The sequence below is a fragment of the Phoenix dactylifera genome, chromosome 3 (assembly GCF_009389715.1).
Source record: "Phoenix dactylifera cultivar Barhee BC4 chromosome 3, palm_55x_up_171113_PBpolish2nd_filt_p, whole genome shotgun sequence".
NCBI classification, from domain to species: Eukaryota; Viridiplantae; Streptophyta; class Magnoliopsida; order Arecales; family Arecaceae; genus Phoenix; species Phoenix dactylifera.
In genome coordinates, this window is record NC_052394.1 from 1,049,920 (window position 1) to 1,065,176 (window position 15,257).

The window sequence follows — 15,257 nt, forward strand, 5'->3', positions numbered from 1 at the left end:
TCACCCTGAGAAACTGTAGCCGCTCACTCCGGGCCCCCCGCGGAATCCCAGCCCACTGCCATGTCGTCCGCGCCCATGTACACTGGAAGAGCACATGGTCCACTGACTCCTCAGCTCCGCACGTCCCGCACTCAGCTGGGACCCCCCAACCTCGCCTGCTCAGCTCTGCTCTCGTAGGAAGTCGGCTCCAGAACACCTTCCATAGAAAGAGAGCAACCCTCGGATGAAGTCCGGACCTCCAAATCCAGGTGCAGTCCGGCCCCGGCTCATGCCCTGGCTGAATGGCGCGCGTGATGTCTCCCAACCTGATGCTGGCCTGGCTCGAGGTGCCCCACACCCTGACATCTGGCCCCCCACATCCTGGTAACGGGAGGGATCGGATCCTCGCAGCTAGGTGTACCCCGAACAATAGCCTGAGTCTGGCCTCATCCCACACTGCCCCTCCTGGTACAAGGAGATCGCACACCCGCAACCCCTCAATCGCCTCTGTGTCAAACATAGTAGGCCAGCGGCTCAGGGCCAGGGAGTCCACCCATGAGTCGCTAGCCACATCAATACTCCGACCGTCGCCAATCAAAACCCTGATATGTGCCGATACTGCCGGCAGGTGCCTCCCGATCTCACGCCACATGAAGGATACTCGGCGGCCCCGCTGTGCCACCCCTGAAGCCCCTCGGCCATATCTAGCTGCCATCACCCGACTCCAGAGGCCGTGTGGCTCCAAGATGAACCGAGCCACATGCCAAGCAATGAAAGCCTCGCGCCTCTCAATAAGGGACTGCACCCCCAGACCGCCCTCACTAGTGGGGCGGCAGACCTGCTCCCAGGCAACCAGGTGCACTCCGTGACCTCCACCGTATGACCCCCACAGGAAATCCCTAAGAAGGCGCTCGATCCTTAGCAGGATCGTCTTGGGAACCACTGTGTTGGCCATGAGGTAAACCGGTAGAGATCCCAGCACTGCCCTAACCAATATCACTCTCCCCATCATGGATAATGATGATGCCCTCCATCCCTCCAGCCTGCTCCGGACTCGCTGTACCAAACCGGAGCACTCTGCCACCCGCAGTCTCCGGCCAGTGATAGGCACGCCTAGGTAGGTAAGCGTCCCTTCCTGCTCCGGTATCTGGAGGATCCCTCTGATCTCCTGTCTGACTCCGCTCTCTGTGCTGGGGCTGAAGGAGATGGTGGATTTGGAAAAATTCACCCTCTGGCCGGACGCCGCGCAGTATGCCGCTACCACCCTGCGAAGGACCCGAGCCTCTGTAGTCCGTGCCCTGGCCAAAAGAAGACAGTCGTCAGCAAAAAGTAAATGTGAGATAGGGCGAGCTCCCGTGGCTGGGGTGTAGGCCTCCAGCTCACGGCTAGCGCACACTCTCTGCAAAGACCGAGATAAGATATCAGAACAGATAATAAACAAGTAGGGAGATAAAGGACATCCCTGCCGTAGCCCTATAGAGGACTCAAAGTAAGGTGACGGTGTGCCGTTGACCAAGATAGAGAACTTTGGCCCCCGAACACACCCCATAACCCAGCCGATCCACTGCCTGGGGAAGCCGTAAGCCTCCAACGCCTGCTGAAGAAAGCTCCACCTGATCCTGTCGTAAGCTCGTTCCATATCCAGCTTGACTGCCATCAGACTGTGTCGCTTCGAAGCGCGTCGGAGATCCCACATCGTTTCCTGGGCCAGCATAATATTATGAGAAATATTTCTGCCAGCCACAAAGGCCCCCTGCTCCTGGCTAATGATGCCAGGCAGGAGGGGCTTCATTCTGCCTACCATGATTCTTGCGACAACCTTGTATAGGGTTGTGCACAAGCTGATGGGCCTGAAGTGACAAGGTTCGGCCGCATTTTGGCATTTAGGTATTAGCATGATGAAGGTGGCCTTCCAGTCCTCAGGCATAGCTGTCTGGGCAAAAAAACACTGGATAGCCTCCACCATCGCTAGTCGGATAATACCCCAATACTGCCGAAAGAAAAACGGGGGGAAACCATCAGGTCCCTGCCTCCTGTACCTCCTGTGCCGACACTGGCCGGGTCAGGAGTACGCTCTCAGAATCATCAATACCCACATCCGTCGTCAGAGGAGGGTCCCCATCACTGGCCGCCTCATCCTCCGTCCACCTAGTACAAAAGAAATCGAGCAAGACCTGCCGGATGGCGGACTCACCCTCCACTCGGTGTCCAGACCCAGCTCGCAGAGAGTGGATCATGCTCCTCTGTCTCCGGATAATCGTCGACCGATGAAAGAACCTAGTGTTACGATCACCTTCGCTTACCCACTGCACCCGAGATTTCTGTCGCCAGAAAATCTCATGCTGCCGTAGTAGCGAGTGGTGAGTCGCAAGGAGTCCCCGGAGATCAGTCATATCGTCCTCCGAAAGCACGCCTCCCAAGTCCTCCTTCCTCTGCAACTCAGCGATCGAAGTCTCAACCCCCTCCAATCGCCGAAAGATATTGCCCACGACCTCACGATTCCACCGGCGAAGGCGCCGTTTAGTCAGCTCAAGTTTGCGTGAGACCCGTTGCATGGCATCGCCGTGCACCGGGATCCGCCACGCATCACGGACGACATCCCAAGACTGGGGATACGACAGCCAAACCTTCTCAAAGCGGAAGGGGCTACGATGCGTAGGGCCAGATGATGTGGATAGCAGCAATAGGCAGTGGTCCGAGGCAATCCGAGGCAAATGGCTAACCCGGCTAGTAGGGAATCGGAGGATCCAATCCGGGGTCGCAAGGGCCCTGTCTAATCGCTCCCAAACCCTAGCTCTGCCCAGCTGATTATTGCACCAGGTAAACTGTGGTCCCGTGAACCCCAAGTCTACCAGGCCGTTCCGCGACACAAAGTCCCGAAACTCTCTCCTATCCACTCGATCCGTAAAAGCCGCGCCCCCCCGCTTCTCATCCTCACTCTGGATACAGTTGAAATCACCAATTGCTACCGTCGGAATGCCCTGAGCGGTCAGATTGGTGATCTCCTGCCAGAGGACTCTCCTAGCTCGGTGGTCCGTACTAGCATACACTCCACACAGTACCCATGGAGCGACGTCGGGTCGTGATATGATCATAATGACTTGTTGGGAGCAGTAGCGGAAGACATCGACTGTCGCCACACCCCGCCTCCATAAAACCAAGATGCCCCCCGACAGTCCCTGGGAATCGACTGCATAGGTCTCCCAATCCCTCTCCATGCGCCGTCTCAAACGGCTGAGCCCATCGCCAGATAATCGGGTCTCACATAGGAAACAGATCTCCGGACTATGGACTTGTACTAATCGTTTGAAAGTAGACATGAAGGACGGCTTGGCCGCCCCCTACAGTTCCAAGCAAGTATCATCATGGGTCACAGTCCACATAGTCGGCCTCAGACTCATCCTCCCCCAGAGTCGCAGGGCCATCCTCAGGCCCGGCACCCCGGCAATCTCGCTCCTCCTCTTCACCACTAGCAGTGGATACAACCCCCATAACTGCTGCCCTAACGCGTTGCACGGCAGAAGAGTGGTCAGTACCCCCTCCTAATGGTGGAGCCTCAGCCATGCTCCCCTCGGTGTGTGGGATGGGGTGGTCCCCCACCACACACCCACCTGGGGTGGCGTCCTCCCGCACTCCCGCAGCCGGGGGAGGTGGGCCAAAGCGGAATACTCCATCCGGGCCACCCCCAAAGTCTGCGAACGCATCCCACGGTCGCGGCTCGCTCGGCACACCCACCATAGGGTGGTCCTGGCCGTCGGCCTGCGAGGACCCCAAAACCACCGCCAACTCCTGGCGTGGTGGGGTGAACTGGAAGGGTCCCACTGGTGCCACAGGTCCCCCATCCATGGTCAGCTCATCCCGGGCCAAGGGAGATAGGTCAGCCAGATCCCCCGCACCCGAGGCTGGCTGGGCGGAGTCCCGTGGGCCCCCACCCGCCAGATCCTGGGTCGCCGGGGCCTCTGTATCAGCTCCAGGGCCCGGAACTGGCGGGGCCTGCAGCCCCATAGCCAGTTGGGCCCGCAGTCCCTGCTGTTGCAAGGGGCGTGCGGCCCACTCACCAGGAGGGGCCCCTTCATCGGGCGCGCCCTCAACAGTGGGCGCGCCCGCGACGACAGGCGCGCACCCAATGCGGGGCGCGCCCGCGACAACAGGCGCGGACCCGGTCCAGGGCGCGCCCGCGGTGGCTGGCGCGGACCCGGTGCAGGGCGCGCTCGCAGGCACCGGCGCGCCTCCTGCGCCCGGCGCGCCTACGGGGCGCAGCGCGCCGTTGGCGCAGGGCGCGCCGATCAAATGGGCCGGCCCACGGCCACGGCGCCCAGCCCGCTGGGCTCGTGCGCGCTGGGCCTGCCCAGTGTTTTGGGCGAACAGGCCTGGGCCCCCATGTGGGCCAAGGCCCGCTAGGGGCCTGGGCCGTTTTTGGTTCTGAGCCCGCTCCACGACCGGCCCCTTGAGCCCAGAGTCGGCCCGCGGGGGGGCCGGGTCAACCGAGACGGCCGGGTCGACCGCCGACTTGGCCCCGGTTCGACCGAGTCGGGTCCCGGGTTGCCGGCCAAGGGAAACCAGGCAGCCCCTGTTAGGGCGGCCGGGACTAGCCTATCCCCCCAACTGGCCAGCGGCGACCGGCGGCGCGCGACTTTTGTTGGCTTCTGCCAACCGTCGGTGTCCGCCGGTGACGCCGGCGAGGTCGGGTTGACCGCATGGGGTGGCGACCGGGTCGATGACGACCCTGGCCCCTTATCGGGCCCGGTCGTCTCCCCCGGTCGTGGCGGAGGGTTCTCCCGTGGAACTCTCCGCCGTGTCGCCACCATCCAAGGGCCATACACTGGCCCTTGGTTCTCCTCTTCAGTGGCTGGAGGCGACCGCTCTGTCCCGCCCCCAGGGGCCTCCGCTCCCGAGGTCGGGTCGCCCGCAGCTCGGCCAGTCGCCTGAGAGCGGCATGCGGTGGCGTCCGCATGGTCCATGCGTCCACACCGGGGACAGATCGCCGGCACATTTTCGAAGACGAAGGGTTGCCAGCGCACCCTCGTCATTCCCTGGATCAGCACCCCTGGCAGCAGCGGCGCCGTGGTGTCGATGGCCACCTTCACACGGGCAAAACCCATGGCCCCCTGTTGCTCTGTGACTTCGTCCACCACGATCGGCCGGCCCGCCTTAGCCGCAATGTGGAGTATGGTCGAAGTCGACCAATACTCCGGCGGGAGTCGGGGCAGGCGCAGCCAAACGAGGGCCGTCTTCACCGTGTCGGCATCCGGCTCAAAGTCCGGGACCCATGGGCTCATGGCGAGGAGCTGCCCCGCCACCACCCACGGGCCCGCGCTCAGAGCTCGGTCCCGGTCCTCCGTCGACCGGAACCGGAGGGCGAGGTGGTCGTCCGCGAGCGGGACGGCCACCACGTCTTTCAGTTTAGTCCGGGCGGCCACGTCTTTGGCCACCCACTCCGCCGGGATGCGGCGGCCGAAGCTGCGCGCCACCAGTGCGCGCCCTTCCCATTGCAGCCGGGCCGCCGCTATCGGTTCCTCCGGTAGTCGGAGGACGTCCGGGAAGCGGCGGCTCAGCCGCTCCACCTCCGCGGCCGTGGGCCACTGAGTAACCCACGGCCCCGGCCGTGACCAAGCTCCGGATTTGCCTCCGCGCCCAGGGTTAGTAAACTTACCCGGTCCTCTAGCCGCTCCCTCCGTCGTCTTCCCCGTCGGCTCCGTCGTCTTCTCCATCGGTGCCTTCCCCTTGCGATCCATGGAGTTTCCCCCAAGCCGCCCGAGGGTCGCCGGAAGCCGAGAAGAGAACTGCCGATCCAGGAAGGCTTGCCGAAACCAAGCTGTAACGCTCCACACCGCCCCGCCCGCCCGCCGTGAATGTCATACCGGACGGCCGGAGCCTCGTCGGACGCCGATAGTGACGCCGCCGACTAGCCGTTAGAATTTTCTCTCACTGGAACTGGAGCTTCTCGCTCTAACTCTGTCTGTCTCCTTCTTCGGTGAAACAAATAAGTCCTAAAAATATTCGCCGTTTTCTTTCGCCTCTTAAACTCGCCGGTCCACGTTTGCGGACAGGGGTTGTATCTTTCGCGCGAAAGATCGATTCGCCTTCCTTCGCGAGAATCACCATTGGATCGCACAATGGCTGCTTCGGGTTCTGTGCGGACGGATAAAAGAAACCGTTCGATTGCTTTGAAAGCTGTGCGGGGTGAGATCAAACGGTCGACGTCGGGAAAGAAGACAAATCATTCTTCGCGCGAAAGATTTCCACCTCCGCTTTTTCTTTTTTTTTTTCCCCGCATGTAAACCTTGCCACTCTCCTCTTCTTCTTTCATCGATCGACTCTACTCGAGGGAAGGGATTGGGCGATCAGATCTCCGCTATTGGAGATCCGTTCGCCGTGGATGACTGATCGTTTTCGAGCATCTCTTCTTGGATTCTCTTGGTTTCTGGCCTTTGAATCAGGGTCTCGGAGATGGGTTCTAGGGATGAGAAACCGGCGAGCAGTGGATTCTTCTCTGCGATCAGGAACTGGGGCAGTGCGGTGCATAAATCAGTGAATGGGTACGAGGACTCGTTAGATCCCTTGTTTTTATTCCTTCGTTTTGGAAACATCTTTAATTGAGTTGTTGTTGACTGGATGCGAGGGGTATGGGGTTTAAAGCTCTATTAAAGAAACCCTAATTTTTGTTCTGATATGACACGATTCGCTTATTTTACAAGCTTTCTTAGGATTCCTGACAATATAGTTCGATATTTCATGGTTAATAAGTGCTTATTATTTTTAGTTTATGGGATTTATGTTTTCTTTATCTTGAAATCGTTTCAGAAAGTTTTTTTTTTATTGCTTAAGAAGGAAGTACTAATCTCTCTGATTATATGTATTAGCTTGTCTTTGTTGACAATATAATTCCATGGATTATGGACTTTTCTGATATTCATAACTATTCTTTCATTCTAGTTATCAATGCTAGTGCTGCAATATTATAATTTATAAATGAGGAAGATGCTTAATAGTACAATTTGCAGACAGACCTTGAAAACTCTAAAAATTGCAGGCCTTCAGTATATAATGAAGCCCAAGTCTTCCGAAGTAGAATGTGCCTTCAAACCATTTTTTGCTATTCCCACCCATTACTTCCTTGATTTTCTCTCCTCTTATTTAACTTATTAACCTTTAGTGCAATCTCCAGATTCACCTTTATTTGGATAGATGCCTTCAAAGACCATTTACCTTTTTAATTGTACAAAAACATTTAGGGCAATGATTTTAGTATTTTACTTCTGTTAGAGTCTTATTGGATAAGTTAATGAATATGCTATTGCCATCTCAATTATACAGATAATTTCCATTTTCGTGTTTCCGTTTACATGTCCTTTATACACTTTGACATTGCAAAATTACATATGCATATGGTTTATCTTTTTTTTTTTTTTTTTTTTTTGATAAACTCCTTGTTTACATGCCCTTTTTGTGTTTCATAAATATCTTCTCCTTTATTCCTTTCTCTCACAATCCTTCCTTACCATTTTTAGCTAAAATAAAATCATTACTACAGGACCTTAATATGATTTGTGCCCCTTAGTTCCTCTGCTGGTTTATTCGTAATTGCTAGATTTTCATCGCACTTTCTACATCCTTTCAAATACAGCATCATAAATTAGCCAATGGATACAACAGCAGATCTATCTCTTCTTGAAATTAATAACTGCTTCAATATTGACTTTCTAGTTATACATAGTTATTAAAGATTTTTTTATAATTATATTATTCTTATTTTTTTTATTTTTTTATTTTTTGCAGCGTCTTTTGCTGTTGCCATTTACTATATGAAATATTTTCCTAGTTGTACTAACTTTGTATGGTGCATGCCCTATCTATTGTTTATGGGGTTGAAGGTATTATACCATGTTCCACAACCAAAGGTCAGCCTTCTGTGAATGATAAATTCCTACCGAGCAATTTGAGGTAGGAGAAGGAGTTGTTAAAATGCTAGCTGGATGGAATACCAACTTTAATAGTAATGTAATTGATGTTCATGCTATGAAAAAGTAGCCATCTAATAGTGATTGAGAAATACTTGTAGTCTAGGTGAAGAGAGAATATGACAAGTACAGGACTATTTTTAGCAATTTGTTCTCTTTTACAAAGTTAAACTCTAGAGTCTTGCTGTTGCACAACGAGCCTCGTGACTTATCACCACAATTATGACAAATTTCCAAATCTGTGATATCTGCAGTTGCAGGTTTAATTTCTGCTAAAACTTCTATAACAGCTTCTGGCTATGTTTTTCAAATGCTTTTTGAATGATTTGACATAGTTTCTTGTGGAAGATAACTTTCCAACATTCCTTTTGCATATACCAACATTCCTTTTGTATATATAATTAAACATAGAGGAATTCCTTATATTTGTGACCCTTCTCTTCATGTATAGTATGCTTAGAATATGTTTGGCATGGTTCTCTTTTGCAATCTGTGCTTTTCACGTTGTTTTTATTTTGAAAAGCACCAACTTTGACTTCTCTCTACTTTAACAAGGATGTTTGTGTTGCTGACAAGTACCAAATGCATGTTGGTCATTGCAAAATACTAAAGTAGCTGGTATCTTTTCCGTTCAGGTTATTGGGTTATGAAGGACTTGAAGTAATCAATCCTGAAGGAGGCACAGAAGATGCAGAAGCTGAAGCTCAAAGAGGAAGATGGAAGCAGGAGGTTTTGTTTTCTTTCACTGCTGTGATATTTCTGCTGTTGCATTTTTGTTCAGTTATTTCAGATGATCTATTGCTTAATTTGATAAAGCTTATATTTGCGCGAATGAACTTTAAGTATGGTGGGATAACGTTAGCTTATGCTTATGTTCTCTGCATTCAATGATTTAATGCAACAGGTTGCATATGATAATGTTGGGATCAAAATTCAGCATCTCAGTACCGGACCTCGTACCAGTATATTCTATTACAATATTGATATGTAGTTCGATACGGTACAACACGGCGTATCGAGTGCTGGTACAATATGGTACGGCATATACTGGTTCAGTACCAGTATGGTACAGTACGCTCGGTACGATACAGTACCAACCGGTACGTTAAATCTTGGTGAGAATAGATGTTGAGAGTGCTCTATTATGGGAATAAACGTAGGAGGTACCGTGATCATCATCTCAAACTCATCAAGTAGATCGTGCTTACCAAAAAACAAATACATTCGGCTTGATGATTGTTAATAGGCCTCCAGTCATTTGTAGAACCAGAAAAGTATCTAATTGACATATGAACAGACTTAATCTGAGAAGCTATAGAGCAAGAAGATACTTATCTGTTGTAAGCAGTCTACATTTCTTCACATTGTCAGTAATTCATTGATGCTAGACATAAACCTAGAAGGAGTTAGATTTTTGTCTATGATCAGCATGAGGGTCAAACTACTTGCATTTATGCCTTTTTAATGGGGTTATTATTATCGAATCATATTTTTCAGTATGCCTTTCACTTTGGAATTTGATTTTTGATGGATGCAACAAGTTTGGCATGCTTGGAATTCTTGTATCCTGGTGTTTGAGGAACATTATCTTTTATTGTATTAGTGTATATGTCAAAGACCATTTCAAAATGGTGGCCGAGGCTTGTTGGTGATCAGCTGAATTTAGAGATTTAAGAACCCACTATATATGGCAGGCCTTTTCTTATTTTAAATAAACAACTAATTGCTGGAGTAACACCAGGGGAAAAAAATGGCCTATCTATAAATATAATTATCAGGCATGGATTTGACAAACTTCTTGTCGGGAACTATTGTCGCATGGCTGTTTAATGCATGGATTTTCCTGATACAAATGTTTAACATGAAGAGAGATTTTTCTAAGAACTAAATTCTTAGATATAAATATATTAGTCAACTCATGTATTATATTGTAGTTATTGAACTTAATCATGCCAATGATGTCAATTTTTCTTTTTAATCTGTGTTTTTGCTTTTGCAGAACATATCATGTTTGTTAATGCTTCTTATTTTTGTGTTTGTGAGCTATCGTATTTCCCTGCAGGATCGAGATAGCTATTGGAAGATGATGCACAAATATGTAGGATCAGATGTCACTTCACTGGTGACACTTCCAGTTATTATTTTTGAACCAATGACAATGCTTCAGAAAATGGCAGAGGTTGGTGTTATTCATACCTAAAGTTGATGTTTATTAGGAACCTTATCTAGTTTTGCAGGGTATGCCTTCTACTTTCAAACAAGGAAATAGAAATAAAAATACATTACTTTTTCCCCAGGAGGTTTTTATTATGTATTTTGAGAATGAAGTTGAAAACAAGGGTAGCAGAGCAGTGAAAGAAAGTCCGTACTGGGATGTTTTTCATATGTAATCTTAATATTTAGAAAATCCAAAGAGTTGCCAAGGATCCAATTCTTAATAAACGTCTAACACTTTAGTACAGCAAGCTTATTGGAATAGCATGTGCCTTGTAACTTGTGTAAATGGAACAAAAAAGAATCTCTCTCTAATATAAAATGGTAAGATTTAATAGAATGCTCTTGTACAATAACATTTCTAATCAAATATAGCTATGATATTCTGCAATGTTGTCTCAAGTGTATCTCTGGACTATTTGATGCTGCTAATGATGTATGTAATTTATTACATGCGATGGTTGTCACAGTTAATGGAGTACTGTCACCTATTAGACCTGGCAGATGAATGTGAGGATCCTTATATGCGGTTGGTGTATGCGTGTAAGTGTCTCTCTGCATTTGTGCATATCTTACATGCTTTGGTCATATTGTGTAAATGATGTCCATTCGCAGCTTCATGGGCAATATCCGTCTACTTTGCCTACCAGCGAACTTGGAAGCCTTTCAATCCCATCCTAGGAGAGACTTATGAAATGGTCAATCATGGTGGTATTATGTTCATTGCAGAGCAGGTCAGTAATATAGTATGGTACTGTTGCTGTATAGTACCGGTTGCTCTTTGTCAGGCTATCCCCTCAATAATGTAATCATCATACTTGTTTTCTTTCCAGGTCAGTCACCATCCTCCAATGAGTGCAGCACACGCTGAGAATGAACATTTTATTTATGACATCACTTCTAAATTGAAAACTAAGTTTTTAGGAAATTCACTGGAAGTCTATCCAGTTGGAAGGTGAGCTGCTTATGTAGAACTAAAGTGTGAAGGCCATCTGTAGCATTCCTTGGTTTTGTTGGCATTAGTTATCCAGTATAATTGACTTGACTGATGAATCTCTTATTCCACCTAAAGGTGTCGACATCAATTACATCTTTAAGATCATAGCATCTCTGTGGCTTTACGTACCTTTTTTTTAAAAATGAAATAGTTAAATAACTTTGCTTGCTGATGCAGGACAAGGGTGACTCTGAAGAAAGCTGGTGTTGTCCTGGATTTGGTGCCCCCTCCTACAAAGGTTAATAATCTTATATTTGGACGTACATGGGTTGATTCACCTGGGGAGATGGTTATGACAAATTTGACTACAGGGGATAAAGTTGTTCTTTATTTTCAACCTTGTGGCTGGTTTGGGTATGGCCTCGTATCACAATTTAACCTGATATTTTGAGGTTTTTATGAGATCTGTGGCATTTGGATGATTAAGACTGCAAACTCTGGTGCAGCAATGAAAGGCAGAGTAATGGAAAGCTGATATGCGATTTAGAATATGCATGAAGCTGTATATGACACTGTTTCTTGGCCTCTCTGATGTGACATGTCATTTATGCATATTATTTTTGTTGACATCAGAACTCGTATTGAATTTGAATTGTCTGCTTCAATATAGTGGTGTTTAGATGTATCTCTTGCAATGTATTTGCAACCCTATATGCGTCATATCTTGTCTCTCATTGGATTCTGCCAATGGTGGCAGGGCTGGCCGATATGAAGTGGATGGATATGTATATGATGCAGAAGAAGAACCCAAGATATTAATGACTGGGAAATGGAATGAGTCAATGAGTTGTCAGCCTTGTGATCTTGAAGGGGAGCCCTTGCCAGGCACTGAATTGAAAGAGGTTCGTTTCACATATTACCATTTCGTTTTATTGTTTACTGTTACGATGCTTGTGTCTATCCATTCTATTCCTTTGATGTTGTTTGCTCTAGCTATTTGCATATGCACCCTACATCAATAATTTCTACATCAAGGTCAAGGGAGGTGTTAGTACAACGCTTACACACTTCATATAGGTATTTAATGAATCAAAACCTGACAATGCATCTTATCATATAGATAAGCTTGCTAAGGACAAGAAATTCTAGAATCATACTGAAATTTCTAGTCATTATTTGACTCTTGGACCGCCATGTCATGGAGGTTTTACCTGTGTCTGGCGTAGCATTTGTGGAACTTGAAGGTTTCTTTCTGATGAGAGAATAAAAGCTGCAAGATCCGATTTGAGGTGGTTGGAAATTCCATCCAAGGGCCTGCTAGAGCATCATGGATGTGCTAGTTCTCGTTCCACATAGCGTCATTATAACTTGAGCATATCCACGAAGTCTGTATAACATTTCTGAATCTTGAGTTTGAAGGGTTTGCTGCAAAATTCACTGACAATCTTTTGTCAAATATACTCTGATGTTCAATAAATTTGGTTTCTGATTTACTATGATAGTGATACATAGCATTATCATTGCTATAGGAACTATAATGTTTCTTCCTCAGATTCTCATATTCTCATATTCTTTTTATAAATATTGCATCTTGTTGTGCTGGTATATGAACTGGCTGGAGCCGTTAAGGAAATCTCTTGATATTTGATTTGACTAGGTCTGGAGAGTTGCTGCGACACCAGAGAATGATAAATATCAGTACACATATTTTGCTCACAAAATAAACAGCTTTGACACAGCACCTGAAAAATTATTGGCATCAGACTCCCGGTTGCGGCCTGATAGATACGCTCTTGAGAAAGGTGACATGTCTAAAGCTGGTGCAGAGAAGAGCAGGTGAGTTTGTATGCAGCAATTATGTTGATAGCGGAATTAAACCATTTTGCATATGCAAGTCAAATCAATATATCTATCCAGGAGCTATGGTTCTTGACATGGTTGATGCCTTGTTCCCTGAAAAAAGAGACAAGTGTTTGTACCTTGTGAACAAATTTTGTCAATCAAATTCCAAGGTTTTATATCTCGTCGGATGGGGGCCCAAAATGGGACACCGCACTTTCACAGCCCCGTCCCTGCAGCCATCCCTGTCAAAGACTTCCGTATCTCTCCCCTTGTTCTTTCATTATTTCATTATTTCTTTGTTTCTTTTTCTTCCTTATTTTCATTCTTTCTTTTTTTCTTTTTATCTTCCTCCCTTTATTTCCTTCCTTCTTTTTTCTTCTTAGTTCTCTCATTTCTTCTTTCCTTTGTTTTCTTTTTTTTTTTTTCCTTTGCCTTTTTTTCTTTTCTTTTATTTCTTGTTTCCTTTCTTCCTTCTTTCTTCTCTTTCTTCTTTTTTCTCTACCTTTCTTTCTTCTTTCTTTTTCTTGTTCTTTCCTTCTTCTTTTTTATATCTTCTTCTTCATTCCTTCCTTCCATTCTTTCCTCTTTTTTCTTCTTTCCCTGCATAAATGTTCTTCAAATCCCCGCCCCTAACCCCGGCCCCGTTTTCTCACGGGAACTGGCCAGGACGACCCTCGTGCCGCCAGGTTTGAACCATTGATCAATTCAACATGAATTTTTCAGCTTGAATACCACAATATTAAAAATAAATTTGTTTACATTATCTATATCTCAACCTTTTCATATTCCACTAATGTTGTTAATTTTTGTACTTCCCAGTCTGGAGGAGCGGCAGAGAGCAGAAAAAGATGTCGAGAGGCCAAGGGGCACCAATTTACTCCAAGATGGTTCAACATGACTGGTGAAATCACTCCCACTCCCTGGGGCGAGCTGGAGGTATACGAGTACAATGGGAAATATACAGAACACAGGCTTAAAATCAACTGTTCAGATTCCATTGAGAAAGTCGGCATCGCCTCCACCGAGTTCAACCCGTGGCAGTATGGTAATCTGTCTGCCGAATGAGGTACTCGGCTTACACGTAAGCCCTCCTTTCCTCCAAATGTATCTGGGCCCGTAGTTTTAATGTTGTGTGGGGCAGTGTTTTGTCAGTGCTTTCATGTATCTGTAGTGTAGTTAATAACTGTTGGCTTAGGGGGTAGTTTCGATGGCATTATTCCAAATATATGTGTGTTTGTTTTTCCTAGCCTTTGTAGCAGCAATTCGAGATGTTTGCCCTGCAATCCCTTTGTTTTGTCGTCGTTATAGTTTTCACTCAAAAAAATCCGTTCACGCCATGTGAACTTATGGTGGCCTGGAGGTAGGGGTACTGTAGTTGTGATAATTGAATTCTTACATCAATGTTTTTTATTACTTGATTTCTTTTTTACTTGCAGTCATAACGTAGTTCTCGGTTTTACTGCTGTAAGGATCCAGATTATGCCTTGTGTAACAAATTATAACGTACTGTTAAAGGTGGTGGGGCTTGGCCCAGGCTTGTGACTCCGACAGTGCTACTGTTGGGCGGCCAAGCTAAGGAGCCGCCTCGTATAATTTGTGGACCAAAATGGATCTTGTTGGAAGGCTGAAACATTATTCAACTTCAACATGGCCGAGTGTCATGTAGAATTAGATGTTCGTCATTATTAATTCGGGGGACCGGAGCCGAAACATTTAATAGACGGCCTCAATTGAATACTAGCAGGTGAAGAGAGGATCTCTACTGATTTAAGAGCAGTAACTGAGTTATCTACCATCGAGAGGAATTATTGGCAGGCCTTTACATGGAAAACTCATCGTTAAGCTTGTTTGAACCAGTTACGTCTTCCTTTCGGAGATGGATGATTTCGCCTGCCGGTTGTGTGGTTGTTTATCGGCTGGTCTGTTGGTGGTGCTCTCTGTTTATTGATACGGTTCAAAGCATTCTCTCTCAAAGGGTATTTCTGAGAGTTACATGTGGATTTTATCCATCGTGAGCTTCGCACGTACGGAGTGTACTGGTAAAAAGGGTCTAACCTTCTATTGCAGTAATGGGCCCCTATAAACAAAGGCATATAATTTTATTCATGAAGCGACTGATATGGATAGGAAAACTTATCATTTACATTCAAAAAAAGTCCCATTTCACCTGTTGAGCGGAAATGATCCAAAGGATGGTAATACGTGGGCATCGACCTTTGGATGTTGGGACTAAACTCAGCTATCTACTTTTGTTGGTATCGTGATTGTTCATTTCTGGGAAGAAAACTTGCAGGCAGGACCATTTCTGAAGAGGTCTGCAGGAT

The 15,257-nt window shown here is 47.3% G+C and overlaps 1 protein-coding gene across 1 annotated transcript; it reads left to right on the forward strand.

Moving 5' to 3' along the window:
* Nucleotides 1-6,237: 6,237 nt before the first annotated feature.
* Nucleotides 6,238-14,362, forward strand: LOC103703508 (oxysterol-binding protein-related protein 3C). The gene is given in 11 exon segments (XM_008786380.4): nucleotides 6,238-6,518; nucleotides 8,576-8,669; nucleotides 10,003-10,119; nucleotides 10,625-10,697; nucleotides 10,770-10,888; nucleotides 10,988-11,109; nucleotides 11,329-11,505; nucleotides 11,849-11,993; nucleotides 12,749-12,927; nucleotides 13,753-13,778; nucleotides 13,781-14,362. Coding segments are annotated over 11 exon segments (1,359 nt in total). The 5' UTR covers nucleotides 6,238-6,429; the 3' UTR covers nucleotides 13,999-14,362.
* Nucleotides 14,363-15,257: the final 895 nt, after the last annotated feature.